Source organism: Polyodon spathula, chromosome 13, assembly GCF_017654505.1.
Source record: "Polyodon spathula isolate WHYD16114869_AA chromosome 13, ASM1765450v1, whole genome shotgun sequence".
Classification (NCBI taxonomy): Eukaryota; Metazoa; Chordata; class Actinopteri; order Acipenseriformes; family Polyodontidae; genus Polyodon; species Polyodon spathula.
The window spans coordinates 19326022-19345184 of NC_054546.1; the positions used below are offsets into that span (position 1 = coordinate 19326022).

Here is a 19163-nt window from a genome sequence, read left to right on the forward strand (position 1 = left end):
AGAATAAAAATTCCAATTTTCTTTTTCCAGTGCGGATTTTAAAGTATTTATTTCTGATTGCACTCGCTTCAAATCAAAAGTCATATATGTTGCATTAATGTAGTATGTAAGTTGTGCATTCTGTTGGTGGAGATGTTAGGGTAGACTCAGACTGTCCTGCACGACTACCTCAATAAACAATCTGAATTAAATGGCACAGCCATAGCTATACTTTATAATAGGTATAGTGCTGCCATAATTTAGATTTAATTAACTTCTACTACGTTTGGGCCATATTTTCTGATTACAAATTAAAGAAAATGGGCTAGATTTATCATAGGATTGCAGTTTGAACCTTTCATGTTGTCTGTTGCTTGTTTTTACATTAGTTTACTTGTAACAAAAGCTGGTGCAAATTGAATTTTGGTGTACAAACCTTGATAAAAATGAACTATGGCTATATAAACTTAACCCAAGTAATGCTCTGTTACAGCAGTCTCATTGGACCCCTCTCCAGTCTAAAGGAGCATTGCTTACATAGTGACATTTATTAAAGGCAGGTGCAGCTTTTAAAGGGGTCATTACAACTGCTAAACAAGGGTTTTAATTTATTGGTGGGAGCAGCCATATCAAAGGTCATCTTTTCATTGTCATGAAAATGTAGTGGTTTGTTGCAGATTTTTAATTTACAAATTGATTGTATCTATAACTGCTATGGTTAATTAGAAAAGCAGCGCTAAATTATGTATGACAAGGTACAACATGAAGCATGTTGGCACAAGAAATTGTTTTATACCTGGAAGTAGCAGCAACTATTTACTCTAAGTCATAGTCATTGAAATATCTTTATATTCTAAAACTAAATTTTAAAATACAAGCAATAAAACCAAACTATCTTCAGTAGAGCAAAGTGTGAGGACATTGTTCTTAATACCTTTGTTAGCACTCCAAACAGTATTTTTTTTATATTACCTAATTATCAAGTTTGTTGCAAATATTTATCTTCTAATGTGAAGTTTTATTTAGTTTCTTCAAAGTGAACAAAATGCTGCATCTTTGTTTTAACATGCCTTTAATTTTCTTTGATAAAATTAAAACAAACTAAATGTAAAAACTGAGTCCCAGGCACACAAATAACAGCTGTTTTTAAGAGTGTGTGTTTATTATGTTGTACACTGACAACACATCTAAAGTCACAGCTTATTTACATTGTCTGGATATAATCTTATTTTTCAGCTTGTTCGAGAAAGAAAAATATCTGGGTAAGATGCTGCAAAAACTGGAAGACCTGGAGAAAGAGACTGAAACATTGAAACACAAAATTGCATCATTTGAGGAAGAACTGGAAAAGAAAAATGAAGAGCTTTTAAGGTAAAACTTGTGTGTTGGACTAATTTGCAAGTTTTTACTGCCTTTTGCCTCTGGAAGACTGTTTTTAATTGGGCTCAGGTTGCTAGTAAAATGAGTTTCAACCTAGCCCTAATGGACATCAAAAAAATCAGCACACTTGTCATTCTGTGCTTGAGAGAGGCTCTGGACTGAATGGCAGGCAGGCAGTGGGTGTTCAAGTCAGGACTGAGGTGTGTTTGCTTGCAGAGCTGTGAGGAGAAGCTCTTATGGTGCCTGCCTGCCTGTCTGTCTACATGTATCTTCCAGCACTGTGCCTGCAGCCAATTCCATTGTTCCTCACCTCTTCCAATCAATACATTCGCAAAACAAAAACAAAGAAACATTTGTTAGTGTTTACGTGTGAACCATAAATCCACAGTTACTGTGTGGATAGGAAAATGGGTAAATATTATTTATATTGTATAAACAAACACCTGTCACTGATATTGAAAAATTGCTGGGAATAGGCCAATGACCACGCTAGAAGCATACCACAACAAGAAATGTCACCAGTCTGCAAAGACTGTTGCATTTAGCATACCAGAATAAAGACATGTATTTGATAACCTGTGTTCAGTATCTATGAGAAGCAGAACATGCCAACCCCTTTAAAAGTATTCCAGTAGTATAGCTAGTGCTGTTTAGTGCCACTGCGGTAAAATCAGTTCAGCTGAAATTTGTCATGCTTTACACTATTTTACCATATTTTAGACATACTGTATACCGATTTCCCCTTGCTTAGCCCTACATACATATTATAATGTGCTGCTTTTGGGTTGAAACTGGTGGGTCATTATATAGGGTTTCAAACTAACCATATTACAAATTTGGTTGAGTTATTAGTATAGTTTTGTTCTGCTTGCAGAGTTTGCCAACAATGAAATTAGAAAGAAAAAAAAACAACATTAGTTTAGCTGAGCTTAAATAGGGGGCAAATGTTGGTGCAAACAGCATTGCTTCATTTGGTGTTTTTAACATAAAGATGTTTGACTTTATTTCAAGTGTGAAACGTGAGCTTACAAGCCTAACAGAGACCCACGCTAAGCAAGCCAGCCACCATGAGTGTACAATCAGTGAACTGAAATCCACGCTACAGGGAGCTCAAGATCACATCTCCAACCTTAACCAATTTAAGGAGCTCTATGACGGCCTACAGGAGGGTAAGCCGGACTTCTGTTTTCCCCTGAAGGATTGCTTATCGCATCAGGGATCTCAATGATCTTTCTTGAATGGCTTGGGTGGTGGTGCATGTCCAAGGGGGCCAACTGCATGTGCAGCAAGCAAATGCTGAAAGGATGTTTAATGTTTAGTGTGAGTGTGGGAGGCGATTGATTTACTCTTTTCTGTGTTGGTATTGCTGGTTTCCAGGTGTTCACCTTTTCATGTGGCTACAGGCAAGAGTTCTCTGAAGTGCACATTTTAATTTTATTATGTGGTTTCTGGCATCCTTTAAGGCAGTTCTCAAATAGCAATGTAAATGTGGTTAGTTGCTGTGTGCTGATTTTTAGTTTTTTATTACTTCTCAGCTTTAAAAACATAAACAAAGAAGTCAGTGAACATAAACATTTCGATTGATAAAGGTATATACTGTAAATTGCATACATGTAAATACTAGCTGTTCCTCTGTGTAGCAAGAACAGATATAACATTTGTAAATTACAATTTTTTATCAGTATGATTTATGAGTAATAATTCACTGTGGTGTGAAGGTATGGTAATCACACATAACTCCCATTCAGTTGGAGTACCAGTGTAGTTTACATCAGCTGCATTTGGGGTTTTATAATTGGTAGTTATAAGTTGCTTATAAACATAAATAGTATAATATTGGTTTTAATATTGCTTGTTTGGTTTAATCAATTAATGAAATATGTTACAGAGTACCATATGATAGGAAATTTAAGGTGCTATTTTTTCTTTGTTTTCTCCCTAGTTATACATTTGCTAACTCACAGTTGCAAAATGGGGTAAAAATCACTTGCATACCCCTAGTGGTCATTTCTAGAACAATCTAAGTGGGAACAGCAAATAGAGCATGAGACCCCACATAATACATTAAGCAGGAAAAAAATTATATGTATGTGGAAGAAAGCATCCTTTTAATGCTACAAAAAAGTTATGCAAATAGCATTTCCAAACCTTTATTGCATTGTTTATGCTACGCACTGGTGTTTTGGATTAACTGTGGTATTTTCTATTTGTCTCCCAGCCTTTCAGTTCCCTGTAGCCAAGAAAAACAAAAACAATCCTGTTTTTCTCCAAAAGCCTGTATTACAATCCTGTATTTCTCCAAAAGCGCCTACCAACAGAAAGGCTGTTATGGCAACCAAAAAGGTATGTATTGCTTAATGTTTTACTGTGGTAATATCTATAAATCCTGCATGGGATGAAATGAGCACGTTATTGTATAGTGATCACGTCCAGATGTGCATGCTCGACTTAGTATAACAGGCTTGTTAATTGCAAAAAGCAGCCTAATTTACTAAACATACAGTGTAAGGTGTGAAAGAAAATACTGACTATAGTAAAATTGTAAAGGACCCCTGTATAGTAAAGAAAGTATGTAGACTGTCAACAGTGAAGCTGGCTCATGAAACATTTAATTCAGTAATAACAAGTGAAATAATACAGATTTAATGCATAACTGAATCAGTCTACAACACTGCATGTGAAATCAACCCCCAAACCCCAACCTTGCCTCTTATTCACACATGAAGTGGCACTGTGAAATATTCCATATAACATAAACAATATTGATGACATGTAGAATAGTGTTCTGTGAAATTACACTGTGTAACAATTATTATTTTTTTTTTTGTTCCTGGGTAGTAAGTGTTATTTCCCAATTGCTTATGCCTTAAAAGTATAGAAAATGGCTATTATTCCCCACAAACTTTGCTTTTGTGACCAGGACAGTGATATTTCAAAATATCACTATTTCCAGTGGGAAACCGGGCAAATGTGTGTCTTTTCGTTCACATAAAGCCAGAAAAAAACAACATATGAATCCAAATTAACATGTATTTATACTAAAGTAATACAAAAATGACTACAAAAGATTTAGAAGTGAGTAGTTTTTCGAGATTTACGATTATACTGTAAATAGTAGTCATTTTTGTATTACTTTAGTATAAATACATGTTAATTTAGATTCATATGTTGTTTTTTTCTGACTTTATGTGAACGAAAAGACACAAAAGCGCCCGTTTTCTCATTGGAAATAGTGATATTTTGAAATGTACCTGTCCTGGTCACAAAAGCAAAGTCTGTGGGGAATAATAGCCATTTTCTATACTTTTGAGGCATAAGCAATTGGGAAATAACACTTACTACCCAGGAACAAAAATTGTGTTACATAGTGTTCTCATTCATCCTAAAATGTGCTAATTAGTTAATGATACATAAACATACATGTCCAGTGAAAGTGGTGGATGCAGGTAATGTAGTTTTGAGTGTTTTTAGACCTTGCCTGTAGGACTTGCACCTATCCTGAGATAAAACATCCATTATTTGTAATGAAATCTAAACAAAATAATCTTAGTATAAAGTGCCTGATTAAATAAAAACATTTTCTCTGTGCGTGTGAAGTTGGGTAGATTAATGGGATTGTTTCTGGAAACCAATATGACAGTTTTACAATTTTGAAATTGATGAATGGGTTAGTTTGTGTCAAACGCATTCTGTACCAAGAAACATGTGCCTGAGTGTTGCGGAAGGCATTAAAAAAGTGTTAAACAATCATTTGCTTTAAACCATTAAATAACTGTTTCCAAATGCTTTTCCTGAGCCAAAGACTGGGAAACTCAACATTATTTTGAAAGTCTTTTTAAATGTATCATTAAAACCACAATATCTTCAAATTGAGGAAGTTGAAAAAAAAATTAACAAGGTAAACTGTACCATAAATATGAATTAATCAAGTAAAATCCATCATTACATATGGTATAATATGTACATACAGTTGTATTAGGGTTAGCATAGATTTGTCATGTTCATGTGTTTTATTCTAGATGGCAGATATTATATTACATATAAAACCTTGTGGCTTACTTCACATCTGGTGAACACTGTAATTATTGCCTTCAAAATACAACTGAATAAATGTTTGTTCAAAACACTATCCCAGTACTAATATATAGTGCACCCAGTGGAATAAGGTAGTATTACATACAAATAAGTGTCTGAGAAATCCATAATGCGGAATGTATTATACAGCATATAAAATCAATCATCCCATTTTGCATCAAAGAGTACACATTGAGTAAGATGATCATTAGCTATCTGTGATTCATTTAAACTCTTTTTTTTTTTTTTTTCATTTTCATGATCTCAAAGTGCAAATACCAAATGATTTCAAGTATAATTCTATACTAACCAAGCAATTAATTTAAATAATTTTAAGATATGGCACAAAATAAACCTGTGTGTCTGTGTATATTTCATAAATACAATACATATAATATCCATACAGATTTAATAATCATAATAATAATAATAATAATAATAATAATAATAATAATAATAATAATAATAATAATAATAATAATAGACCCAGTTTTCATCAGTCTTCTAATAATTTTAAAGGGCAGATGTTGGCTGTTATCTGTCACATACAGTCTATGAGTTCTAATGTCAGCAACATAACCTTTTATTGTTATATGCTAGATAAACTCAATATAATGTGATACAAAATCCTTTTTACCTGTGATCATACATTGCGTCTCTACTTTCAGATAAGGGCTGCCCTTTTTTGTCCCCCAATGCCAAAGGGCAAAACAAAAGAGCACATTTCTTTTTTTTTTCTTCATGGAAGAATGAGATCCCTTAAGGGGTATCTCTAAGATATGACCTCAATAAATCTGAAATCAAGATTACAGTTCCTGGCTTGTTGTGTGTGCTCCCAGGGTATTTGACCTTTTCAAACACAGGTTGTGTCTGCCTGATACTGTTTGCACACAGTAAAGGTATTGCTTTCAAGTGTACCATTGTCATTTACATGTTAATGTCGTCCACAAAGATCTGTAGATGTCATATTAAGTAATCAAAACAGAGAATGCAGGGTAGGAATACGCCTTTGAACTGGAAGAAGAAGAAGAAGAAGAAGAAGAAGAAGAAGAAGAAGAAGAAGAAGAAGAAGAAGAAGATGATGAGAAGAGACTACGACTACTACTAGGACCAAATGACATTACGGCAATGCCGTTACGCTATGTGCGATACAGTTATATATTAGATATATATTATATTATATATATAATATATATATAGATATATATATATATATATATATCTTTCTGTTGAAAGGAAAAGGTTATCCTAACATAATTGAATGATTCCCATTGTTGTGATGTTTATTTATTTATTCATTCATTTTATAACAGAGAATATGGTTTATATTCATAATTCTCCTATATAGGATAGATGCTTCCAGGCAATTATGTTATGATATGGATCTAATAACTGGTGTCGGCTCAAATACCCTACGACATCCACAGCATGGATTAAGGGTATACCAGCGATGACAGAACAAATTAGATAAATGATGTACCTCATAGCCAGCAATCAGCAATCCTATGTATACCATAAATATGTGTATGTAAAATGTTTGGTTTATTTTGATTAGCTTAACCCAGAAGTTGGTGAAGAAAGTGAAAAAGAGGGAGCAAGGGCTAAGATACCCAAGTCATTCAAATCAAAGCTTACATCCAGTGCTTTTTATTCTTTACAGTGTAAACAGAAAATAAATACTGTTACATAAATTCTCTTGGTGAGCTAGTTGTGTGTTTCATTCTCTTTTATCAGATAAGTTTTTTAGCTAATAAGTTATCGAGCAACACAAGTACATTATATTTATGGGGAACTTCTAGGAGCTTTCCTCCAGGAGAGTCTTGCAGATCAATGTTATGTTTCTACCGGACAGTCAAGTCTGCCACTTTGGTTATTTATTTTTGTTTATATATGGAATTTGATTAATATTTATTTTCATTAAAATATTGCTATTTCTATATTTCAGGCTCATCTGCATTGCTATTTGAAAACAACAAGAAACCAGGAACATCAGCTTTTAAAAGTTCAAAACTCTGTCATTGCAGGTTTGTACTTGGACTTGGGGGAGTGGCCCTCTTTTAAAACTGTCTTAGTAGGAAGCTGATGTAGAGTGGTGTGCTAATATATATATATATATATATATATATATATATATATATATATATATGTGTGTGTGTGTGTGTGTGTGTGTGTGTGTGTGTGTGTGTATATATATATATATATATATATATATATATATATGTGTGTGTGTGTGTGTGTTAACTGAATAGTAAGGTACATTTTAATAAAACTTATTAGAAATTAATGGTAAAGTGCTGCAAAGAGTAATACCGACTCAGTCAGTTTCAGTTGCAGTGGCAAACCTGCAGACTTTGAGGGCAGAAGTATGTGTTTGTTTGTTGGGTACTTATGTACCCAAGATGGAACACATTACTAATGTTTGACGAAGAGAAGAGAACCAGCAATACCATCACTGGTCCTCCTTTTCTTATGCTGAAGAGCTTTTGCTCAATTTTTATACTTCAATGTGGAACATGAAGATATTTTAAAGACAACGCTATTGAAGAAAAGGAGCTGGTGCTTCCTGTTACCCAATCACATCACATGTTATCATTCAAACTCACTCCAATGGTCTACAGTAGCCGTATCCAGACCATGTAACTACAGAAATGTTACCTGGATACAAGAGTCACCTACAGCATTGTATATGAGGTATTTCTATGAACTGACAATTCATTAAACAAATGAATGTTAAAGCTAATACAATGTAAGACAATGCATTGGTTAGCACTCCTTTAAGTCATGTGTCCATAGTTATGTATGGATTACGTACCATTCCCTTTTCAAAAACCTTTCCTCTCATTGCATGTTCGCTGTTCTTTGTTTGGTACAGATTTTGAAGCATGCATTGAAAATCATAAGAAGTGGCTGATCTCGGAGAAGTGTAGACATTCCACCCGGAGAGAAGAACATGAAATCCTGATGAAGGAAGGAGAGGTAAGGCAATTAAAAAAAACATTTTAAAAATGTAATGGACATGATTATTATTAGGTTTATTTTTTTAAACACATTGCAAATAAAACTGCTGTTGCAAAATACAATTTCATGAAATAATAATAAAACAACCCAACTTTCAAAATCACCAATGTGTACAAAAAAAGTTTGGACTTATTTACTTTTTTAAACATCTTATATAGGAAAACTGCACGATGCACTCAGTTCCTAGACTTTAGGAATGTCACAATATATTTTATAATTTAAAAACTTAAAAAATGTATTAAAATAACCTACAAGTCATAGTGAATAGGGCTACTTATTCAAAAATAAATACACATTTTCCATCTTGTTGATGATTCCATATAAAAATGTTCTTCGAAATGTGGATCTTATTAATTTTATTCCCTTTTTTCTAGAGGATAATCAATTATTTTGATATCATATCATAATAGCAGTTTGGTCAATATAATTGTATTTATACTTAATGTTCCATTTAGTTCATACCATTACCAACACTACTTTTTGTTTACAACCTCGACATCACTGTTGATTAGGAAACTAGCTTTGCTTGCTGATATGTTTCCCCATTCCTTATTCTTAGTATCAGGAGTGCCTTATCAAAGGGGACTGTATACCATCTTTCTATTGTATTCTATTGGGAGCTATAAGTAATTGTAACCTTCTGTGTCCAATGTTTGGAGGGTTAAATGATCCATAGTGAATTGCTGCAAACAGAATGAAGTGAGCCTGCGCAGCACTTGTACGGATTCATTTGGTCTAGTTATGCTGTACATATAAATTTGCATTAGGAACATCAACATAAAAGCACATGGTTTAATAGGCTGAAACACTGAAGGATTATTGTACTAAAAAAGAAACAAAACAAACAAAAAAAACAATTTAATGCAGATTTGTTAATTCCAGGGAGTACAGGAAGGAAAAAGAAAATACTTTGTTATTCGTGAAAAATGCTGGCATGTATGGCTCAACATGTACAGCTGTCAATGGCCATAAATCCAGCAATGCCTTGATATGATAGTGTCTGCTGTATCTTTAGAATTGCATATGAAAGCTTTACACTCTGTTACAAACCTAAAGTTACTCATCATGATTTAAGAAATTGCTGAACCTACTGGACATGTATTTAACTTTACTAAGGAGTGGAAAGAAGGCATTTAAAAGGGTGGGGTACCATTTCACTCTCCAGGTGTACAAGTACAAGATTACCTGAAAGTATGTCATGCAAAAAGAGATTTATTTAACTTACTAATGGGCTTCTTCAATGGTGACTGCCACGACAGTCAACAAATATCTCGCCACAGTTTCATCACCTGTCCCAATTGGATTATAACATATGTTCTCTGCACAACAAGATTAATAGCACTTAACTAATATCTTTTCATCTCTCTACCCATCAGTCTTGTTTTCTTTGACTGATAAATGGCAGAACCATGTCCCGATTTTACACTAAAACAAAATTCCTTGGTGTGTGTTTAATACATTCTTTCAGAGTTTATCCTTCTGTGCACTTTATAAGACAGTCCTATTTGTATACTTCCATAGGTTGTGTTAGCAGTAAGGAGTTTACAAGGTAAAACATAGCCAATACTTCAACCACAGCACAGAAACCAAGACTAGAGGACACAGTGGAAATTAAGTAGACAAATTATGGACAGAGGATAGAAGACATTTCTTTAGACAGAGAGTGGTGAGGGTTGGAATCAGTTACCTAGCCATGTTGTTTATAATAGTTCAGTGGTATCAGTGCTCCAGATAAGCCGTGTAATGGGGGTTTTGTGCATTGAACAAATATTAATTATGCATGGTATTTACATTTATTGTATACAAAATACACATAGCAACTTTGCTGCATAGTTTGAGTTTGCATTTTATCAAGCTTATTGTACATAATCTGTTCCCGGCATCTCACTGGTCAATTGTGAATATACTGCATGTGGTAGCTACAGTTATGGATCATAGGAATTCCAGGAAAGCTACAGTAATTGTAGCTTGCCCGGGAATTGCCAGAAACATGTGTCAATTGAATCCACATCCACTCACTTGAAATGCGTGTTTGTGACATGAATAAGCGACAGGATACTTGATTTTGGATTCTGGATTTCTTGACGTCATCTTAGTGCTCCTCAACCTATTCTAGCAATTTACCTATATGTCACATTTTTGGAATAGAATTCTATATAACAAATACAATATTATGAGTTTGGAGAGAGACAAGATGCTTTATATTGCTATAGCAGGGTAATCAATAAGGAATCCAATATTAAAGTTTCTTTATAAATATATACTGTACACAGCAGGTCTTTTGTTAAGGATATTCCAGCTGCAGGGTTGGAATAAAAATAAAAATTTAAAAAAAGTTTCTGTGTTTATATGCTTCACAGCCATATTTTTTGGTCAATAAAGCAAACAAGATTTTTTTGTTTGTTTGTTATTATTGTAAGACAACATTTTTGTACAGTGCTTCAAAGTAACATTATAGTTAAAATGTAAGGTTGTAGTTAATGCATAGGTTAGCATTCAACTATGTACAGTATTTATTGAAAGTACATTTTACTTGCATATTTAAACTGAGGGAATGCCTCCTGCTTGTGCGATTTATCATCCTTACTCTACTCTTTGTTTTAGTTTGCAGAGAAACAGAACATTTTCCAGCAGTCTATGGCTGACATTTCAACAGAGCTGGCCCTTCTGAAGCAGCACAGACAAAGTTTACAAGAGCAATGTAATGTGCTGGAGAAAACTCTTCACCAGGTAAATATAATGTGCATCTCTTATACCAGCCAAAATCACCTAAGCATTCAACGCAGAATCCTATAATCGGAGTATACACACGTCTTGTATGGAACATACAACCTATAAAGCAGAAATTCTTGAGAATTACAGTAAAACTTTAATTGGGCTTGGGTTACCCTGCCAAGCGAGTATACTAAAGAACAGGTGATACCAGTAGGGCTTGTTCCTAACATCTTGTAATATTTTTGACTTCCTTATAATTTCACGATCACTAAAATAGATTAGCAGCTCACCTGGTAGAATTGCAGCCGCATGGTGCGCAGGGTGAGTCATATAGCGCAGGTTTGTGTCATGGCTGTGTGAAGTAGGCCTGTCTCGCTGGGGACTCCAAAGGGAGCCTCACATTGGCTGTGACACTCCCATGGATTAGGGAGGAAAAACCGGCAAGGACTGTTTCTCCTCATCACACTACAGCGGACCCTGCTGGCCAGTCGCCCCGTGAGCTCAGAGGGGTCACCTGCAAGGCTGGCCTTTGTTCTCCTGAGGTTCTGCTCTCAAGTTCTTGGTTGAAAAAGGAACCTGTTGGTTGTAGGATCGGAGGGCGCCCTCAGAACCTTCAGGGAATTGCTGCAGTGAGGGGAAAAGCGATTGGGCATTCCAAATTGGGAAAAAATAATAATAAAAATAATAATAATAATAATAATAATAATAATAATAATAATAATAATAATACACTGTAATTAATATTTTAAGCATGGCATACAATTAACACATTTGTAAAAGAGAAATTCTGCAACCACCATATAATATAGGTAATTAAGTTTCTTGTGGAAAATGAAGGGTTACGATTTTAAAGAAAAAGCTCTTGAACCAGGGTTGGGCAACTCCAGTCCTGGAGGGCCATTCTATACCAGGTTTAAAAGATATAATGAAATAATGAACCGCTTTGGGACCTGGATGAGAGGATAATTGGTACAATTAAACCATTTAAAACATGGATGGAATAAAGACCTGGTCTGGAAGGGTCAGAGCTACCCATCCAGGCTTGAAATCTTATCCATGACTTAAAGCCTATTTTCAGTTTCCATTTTTATTTTATTATTGATAACAGCAGCAGCATTTCCAGTCATCATTGTTCCATGTCTTGAATTATTAAATTGAACCAATGAAACCCCTGACTAGGTCCTAAAGCTCTTCATTATTTAATTATACCTACAAAACCTTCAAGGCACTGCGAAGACTGGTGTTGACAAACCTTTCTATTAGAATAATCAGCTGTTTGTAAGATCTGCAATAGCTTAACATTTTTGTGTAAATTTTAACGCCAAGAGCAAAACTCATCAGCCTCTCATACTTTGCATAGCAGCCTAGTGTAAACACATGTGGATTACAATGTTTAAAAAGTGCACAAACTGTTTCCACCACATACTGTTTAGCTAGCAGGACGAAATGGAAGTCTTTTTTGTTACCCGTAATCGACACTGATACTTTTTCAAAGGTTTCTGAAGTCAACAGTGTCATGTTAAGAGTTAAATAATTATGTAGTTTCTTGTATTATTTCTGTCCTGATTTTTATTTATTTATTTATTTTTATCATTATTATTTTTTATGACATGTGTCATGCTCCCTGCTTAATTATTCCAATTACAAGTGACTAACTATCAGTTTTAAATCGTTGGCATGTTTTGGTGACACACTTAATGTTTTATGTTATACATTTCTCATTTTAAAGCAATTATGTTCTCCCAGCAATATATTTTTCCTCTTTTTTTTCTTTTTTTTTTATCTTTTTTTTTTTTTTTATGTGAGTTATAGTCAACATATGAAACAGTTTATACAACAATAACAACAGCCAGGTTTTGAAGTCCTGCCAGATGTTTAATTTCATTGATTTTTATCAGACATTAGTTTACACACATGATTAAAATTGAGTTATAATGACCAAGGAGTTTGGCAGTTTCAGGGGTATTTTACTTTTTTTGGTGCAGTTGTTTTGAAAATATTTAAATTTTCCAGATAACCAACCACCTTTACAGTCTTGATTGCTTCATGTTAAAGAATCTGTTTTGAAATAGTAATAATATGAATTATTTTTTAAATGGTTTTCTCTTTCTTTTCTCTCTAGTTACTGACAGCACAACTCAAAGCTTTAGTATTTCCTCTAACTAACCATTGAGAGAACATGTTTAAATTGGGTGGTAAAGCAACAATTAGAGTTTTTTTAATAGCTTACTATTATATTGGTCCTCAAATATGTAAACAGAACACTATCATCGGGAATTATTTATTTTTCTCGGGATATAATGCAAATAATTACGTCTACAGACAAAAAATCAGAAGCACGTGCTGTAACCCTGTCAACAACGCCAGGTCCACCATGGGCTGCCACTCCAGAGTGTTACATTTTGTATCTAACTTAAACAGTCAATAGTGCTGAATTAAAAAATACTAATAGGAATTCAGTGACAAACATTTTGACTAAATGTCTTTTACAACGTCTTCACATTTGAGGTGTTAGCCTTAATGTGTATCTAGCAGTGAGTGCATAGTTAAAAGGCAATTTATTTGTGGTCAGTATATCTTTACAGTCTTTTCCATATACATGTCACCGTAATTTATAAAAAGTGATGGCTTTTCTTGTTGGTTACAAACATCCCAATATGTTATATGTTTTCACACTAATTAATACTGATGTTTAAACATTAAGGAAGTAAACAACCCTACCAAACAACTTCTATTGACCCTTTATCAGTGTTTGTCAGATCTGCTGTCCACTGGGAATGTAACTGGGAGAAATCTTTTGCAAAAAACACTCCTATAAGGGACAGCCATTCCCTGTACCCCTGTATTCATCTGTATATTGTTTCCTAAAATGAATTCCTTCTTTCCAGTAGCATTGGAAGAAACTATGAATACATAGCATAGATACTTCATTTGTGTTAAGCACTTGGACAGGAAACAGACGCAAATGCAGTTTACAGCTAATTGTGTTAAGTGAAAAATAAACTGCCCTTTTTGTAACTGGTCTAATTAGCCTTTAATATTCTCCCAGTTATTGTAAAATCATGCCTCTACTCTCATGTAACTCTAGTGAGCCCCCTAGCTAAACTGAAGGGAAATCCCAGCTAAACTGAATGGAAACATCACTCCAAGAGTCACACACTGTACTCAACAAAGTCAGGGGCACTGACTTGCCATGCTATGTCTGCCAATTTTTCAAAAGATGTAGAAATAAAAGATAGCTAATCAGGGAATTAATCATAACCAGAGGTGTTCAAATATAGTGTATTCAGTTGTCATTAAAGGTGTAGTCCCAACACCCTGCCATTTTCACTTTGAATAGCATCAACACTATTGGGCAGTCTGCACCTATTAGTCTCCCCTGTTTTCTTTGCTGGCCACGTTTTAACATTTTAGCTCATGTCACATTTAAAAGGATAGCTTATGTATAATTTTGATTTTGGCATCCGAGACAGTTGCATATTCTTTACAGGGGAAATAGCTTATTTTTATTTCTTTTACCTTTTATTTTCTTTTGTATAATGTTAAAAATCATTCTTACTGGTTCTGAGTTATGCTTAATCTTCCATTATCTGAGCCTGTATACTGCTATTGCCAGCTCCTTATGATTAAAATCAAATAATTGAGCAATAGAACTCAAAACAAGTCAGAATGATTGTGAACACCGTAAAATGATAAATGTGTTTGAAGCTATTTACCTTAAGTGCTGACAGGAAGGCTAAATAGTTGACCATTACCATTAAACAGTTACTAGTACTGAACAACTTAGAGAACAAATAAGGCTTTATTATAATGAATATTCACATTGTTTCAAATAAAAAAAACTTACAGTATGTGGTGAATAATTATGTTTATTATAGATTATAGACCAACAACATCAAATTTGATCAGCAGTTCAGCTATTGACCCTAGATGATGTCACTGTATGTATTTGCTAATTTTCAGCATCGGTAGCCTAGATCAAGTAATTGAAAATCTAAATCTAATACATCTGTGGGTCATAAAGGTTTATTATACAAACAACAAGGACGAAAAAAAGAGATAACAACATAATCTAAAACATTCTTAATTTTATTTTTATTACAACCAAACTCAACACAAGAGTCACATTTTTAAAACTGTGTTGTAGACTGACATACAAAAACAAAAAAGCATTAGCACAGATGTCTGAAATCTCATAGGCTGTGAAGAATACTGCCATGTGTGTGTATGTGTGTATTCTGGAAAGCAATGTACATTAAAAAAAAAAGCAGATCCAGAACAAAAATTGTGGCCTGTTTAAAAGCCCCCTGAGGACTTGAGATGAACACCCCTGGTCTTAAACAAATTATAGGCTTCAGGAAATAGGGAAGCTGTAAATTTGTTGAGAACATACCTCCTGTGAGTACAAATTGCACCTTGCTCTTTGGAAACGCAATGCCGTGCACAGGAGACCAGCATTGCAAGGTGTATCTCCTTGTGCCTGGGCAAGTAATGACTTGCGTTTTCAGCTGCTTCTTGGTAAGGGCCTAAGTAATTGGAATCAGTTATTCAAAACATCTCTAAATGTGATTTAAATGGTGAGGATTTAATAACAGAGAAGGAAACCATTAAAGAGGTACATGCAGGGAAGAAGGGAATTCCATTTTGAGGAAAGACGAGGGGGGAAAATAAAGCAATTACTTGTTGTAAAGGCCAAGAACAGGACTCCTACGGTCACAGAGAAATCAAATCTGTCAGCAATTAGTGGAATCTTAGGAGGCAAAGCAATGGTGGACAATGAATAAAGGGTTAGCAATTATAGGGCCTGATAAGGTAGCCTGTTTTTTTTTTCTTCTTCTTTTTCTTCCCCCTAACAGTAGGTTAACCACTCATTCTTTTCTTTGTCACTTGTTGCAGATGTTAAGAGGGTCTCCTTTACTTTCAATACTGTTTCTTGTTGTAGTTTTACTGTATTGTTTGCCCGAATAGAACGAATCAACCATTCATTTTACAGAGAATGAAATGCTTCTTGGTCTAATGTTGTTGCACTGGAAGCAGTGCCTTGAAATAGTTTATCCCATTGTTTTCTTTAAAGATATTTATACAGGGGGGTAGCGCTTTTAAAATGCATGCTCAATTACAAAGAGGCCCTTTCCTTCAGGGAAAGGGTCGTGTTTTAAGGGCTGGGCTCAGGGATTAACAGGCTGTGCTATTCAGTAAGTACCATGGGGTTTTTAAATGTCTGCAAAGTGGCCTTAACCTTGTCTGGCTGACCTGTTAAACTAAAGGGCATCTTTGTAAAGAAATACTTTATATCATCCCTAATGTTACATGTCTTACCTGTTTAACATCATCTTAAATGTGCTATGCATTGTAATTCTACAATGACCTCATTCTAAAGTGAACTGGGGAAGAATATTAGTGTTGCACTAAGGCCGGGAAGCTTATGCAACACTGATATGTTTCCCCAGTTTTTTCCCTTTTTTTTTCTGGAATAGTTAGCAATATTGCAAATACTGTAAAGCCGTAAATATTTGCAAGCCTTTTATTATTAGTTTTTTGAGTATAAAAAAAAAAAAAACGCAGACATTTTTGGCACGAACGTCAAATTCCACTATCAATACATCAATACTTTGTATATTGCAGCAAGTCGCCAACATTTCTGGAGAAAAAAACAGTTTTATTGGTGTGATTCGCCAAACATTGTGTTCTCAAATATTTATAGCTTTACAGTAATCATCTAAGCAATAACAACAGATATTTTTACAAAACATAATAAGATACTAGGAAAGAAATTATAGAAATTATATTGAATCTTTTCATCACCTTTGATGGGACTTCACGTCTCTCCTAACCTACCAGTGATGGGAGTCTTGACATTAATACATTATTTAAAATAAAGGCTTTTTGGTTCTCTTGGAGGGTTTTTTCTCTCCAGATTTTGAAAAATATATATATATATATATATATATATATATATATATATATATATATATATACACACACACACACACACACACACACACACACACACACACACACACACACACACACACACAGCCTCTTTCTGGTCAAATTAGGCCCCTTTTTTATGTTTTTGTGAAATTGTGATCTTGTGAGATGTCACTGAAAATAAAGGTACAGGACACAGGATTGCAATAAAGTTATATAAGGGAACAGCTGAAATATATACTGGCTGAAATCTGTATTTAATCACTGAGTGTTTTTTCTGTAATCTATAATTGAATGTTGTGTGGCTATACAATGCTTCAACTAAGATTTTGATATATTGATGTAAACAAGCAATGTTCACAGTGAAACAGCAGGAGAGGTAGAGGTAGTCCGTGAAAAGGTTAAACAGCAGAGTTTCCACTTACCTTGCATGGGGCAGGTCTGTTTTTTTCCTAGTTTCCCTTTTGCATAAGACTTAAACCCACTGGTCTATGGATGACCCATGAAGGAAACTGCTTGTTGGCAGTGCAGTATTATCAGGGGTGACGGTTCAACTTTATAACTGATTTCAGACCTTTTTGTGTTACTTTCTGTGTGTGCTTTTGTTAACCTAATAATTGCACGTAGGTCTTCGCCTGCCCTAGAATTTACAAGCTACAATTACTAGAGTACACTCTGTGCATTCAGATCTGTACATTTGTTGTTGGAAAACATTTACCTCATCCCCAGCACTTTCAGCTTGTTTTGTAAATCCTTCTTTCATCCTTGTAGTATTAATCCCACCTCATTTATGTGCTTCCCCCACCAGACTACTTCGCACTGGGCCTACAAAATGAAAAGCAAGTTTCATTTTGATACAAGTGCTTTCATCCTTCTTACAAAAGATTCTCTAAGTGTTCTTGTGGGTATAAGAATGATCCTACTGCAGTGGTTCCCAATTTTTTTTTAAGTCTTCAGTTGAAGAGGAGAGAAGCATCTCAGTTTCAGTGGTGCTTTATTTAGTCGTCTATGACTATCAGAAACAAGTGTTTTCAGATCAGGGCCATAACTAGGTATCTTAGCACCCGGGGCGAGCAAGAATATTTGCGCCCCCCTACCGCTTTCCGACGTTATATAAGTTATAATATGTATATTTATATTTATAGTGTACGTATATTATTTTGTACCTTAACAGCCCCCGTAGCTAGAGAGAAGAAAGAAAATGCTGGGAGAAAAGGAGGAGGAGGTTGTTGTGCGGAAGACGTGGTGGAGTGCAGATTGCTGACGACTGCTTCCCTTTACTTTTATCATTTTCTCACTCTAATCGTACCACAGTTTATGTACTGGCCAATTACTTTGTGTTTGTAAGCTGTAAGCAAGATCAGGCACCTGGCCTGATTCATTTGTCCACGCTACGGATCCCGAGAACCAAATGTAACCCATGGCCTTACATATTTCTTGGTAGCAACAGTGGTTGTAAAAAAAAAAAAAAAAAAAAAAAAAGAGACGGGTAAAAAGACTGCGGTAACATGTGCTTGTACACGAACATAAAAAGAAGCCTATAAATTAATTAATGGACCGGTACAACACCTAATAATTGATGACTATATACTGCTATATATATATATATATATATATATATATATATATATATATATATATATATATATATATATATATATATATATATATATATATATATAAACAATACTGAATGACGATCGCATATGAGGGCTTTATAGTGCAGTACGCAATTGTATGTGCGCTACTATCAGCATTGATGTTTTGTTTGTGAAGACAAGCTAAACTTTTACCATCTAGACTGGCAGGAGCTGCATTCAGTTACTGGGACAGTCTTTCAGATGCTGTGAAGAATAACTATGATGAGGTATGTAAGAGTACAGTATTTTTGGACAAAAGCAGGTTCTTAGAACTTTTCAGACATATTTAAATGCCAGACCTCGCAAAATCCAATGAGCAACTTGGAGTTTACACTGCTGAATTAAGATATCTAGACAACAGGCTTTCCCTGAATATGGAGAAGTAGCTACAGCAGGGGAAACTTTCTGATATTTTATTGCTGGACT

At 34.6% G+C, this 19163-nt stretch overlaps 1 protein-coding gene across 1 annotated transcript in view; it reads left to right on the top strand.

Annotated features, from left to right (window-relative positions):
• LOC121325916 overlaps nucleotides 1–19163 on the top strand; it is a 98629-nt gene that overhangs the window by 15231 nt on the left and 64235 nt on the right. The window contains exons 6-11 of the mRNA XM_041268992.1: nucleotides 1216–1350; nucleotides 2371–2528; nucleotides 3578–3702; nucleotides 7379–7457; nucleotides 8306–8409; nucleotides 11056–11181. Of these exons, the coding sequence (XP_041124926.1) occupies nucleotides 1216–1350; nucleotides 2371–2528; nucleotides 3578–3702; nucleotides 7379–7457; nucleotides 8306–8409; nucleotides 11056–11181 (727 nt within the window). The remainder of the gene's footprint in view (nucleotides 1–1215; nucleotides 1351–2370; nucleotides 2529–3577; nucleotides 3703–7378; nucleotides 7458–8305; nucleotides 8410–11055; nucleotides 11182–19163) is intronic.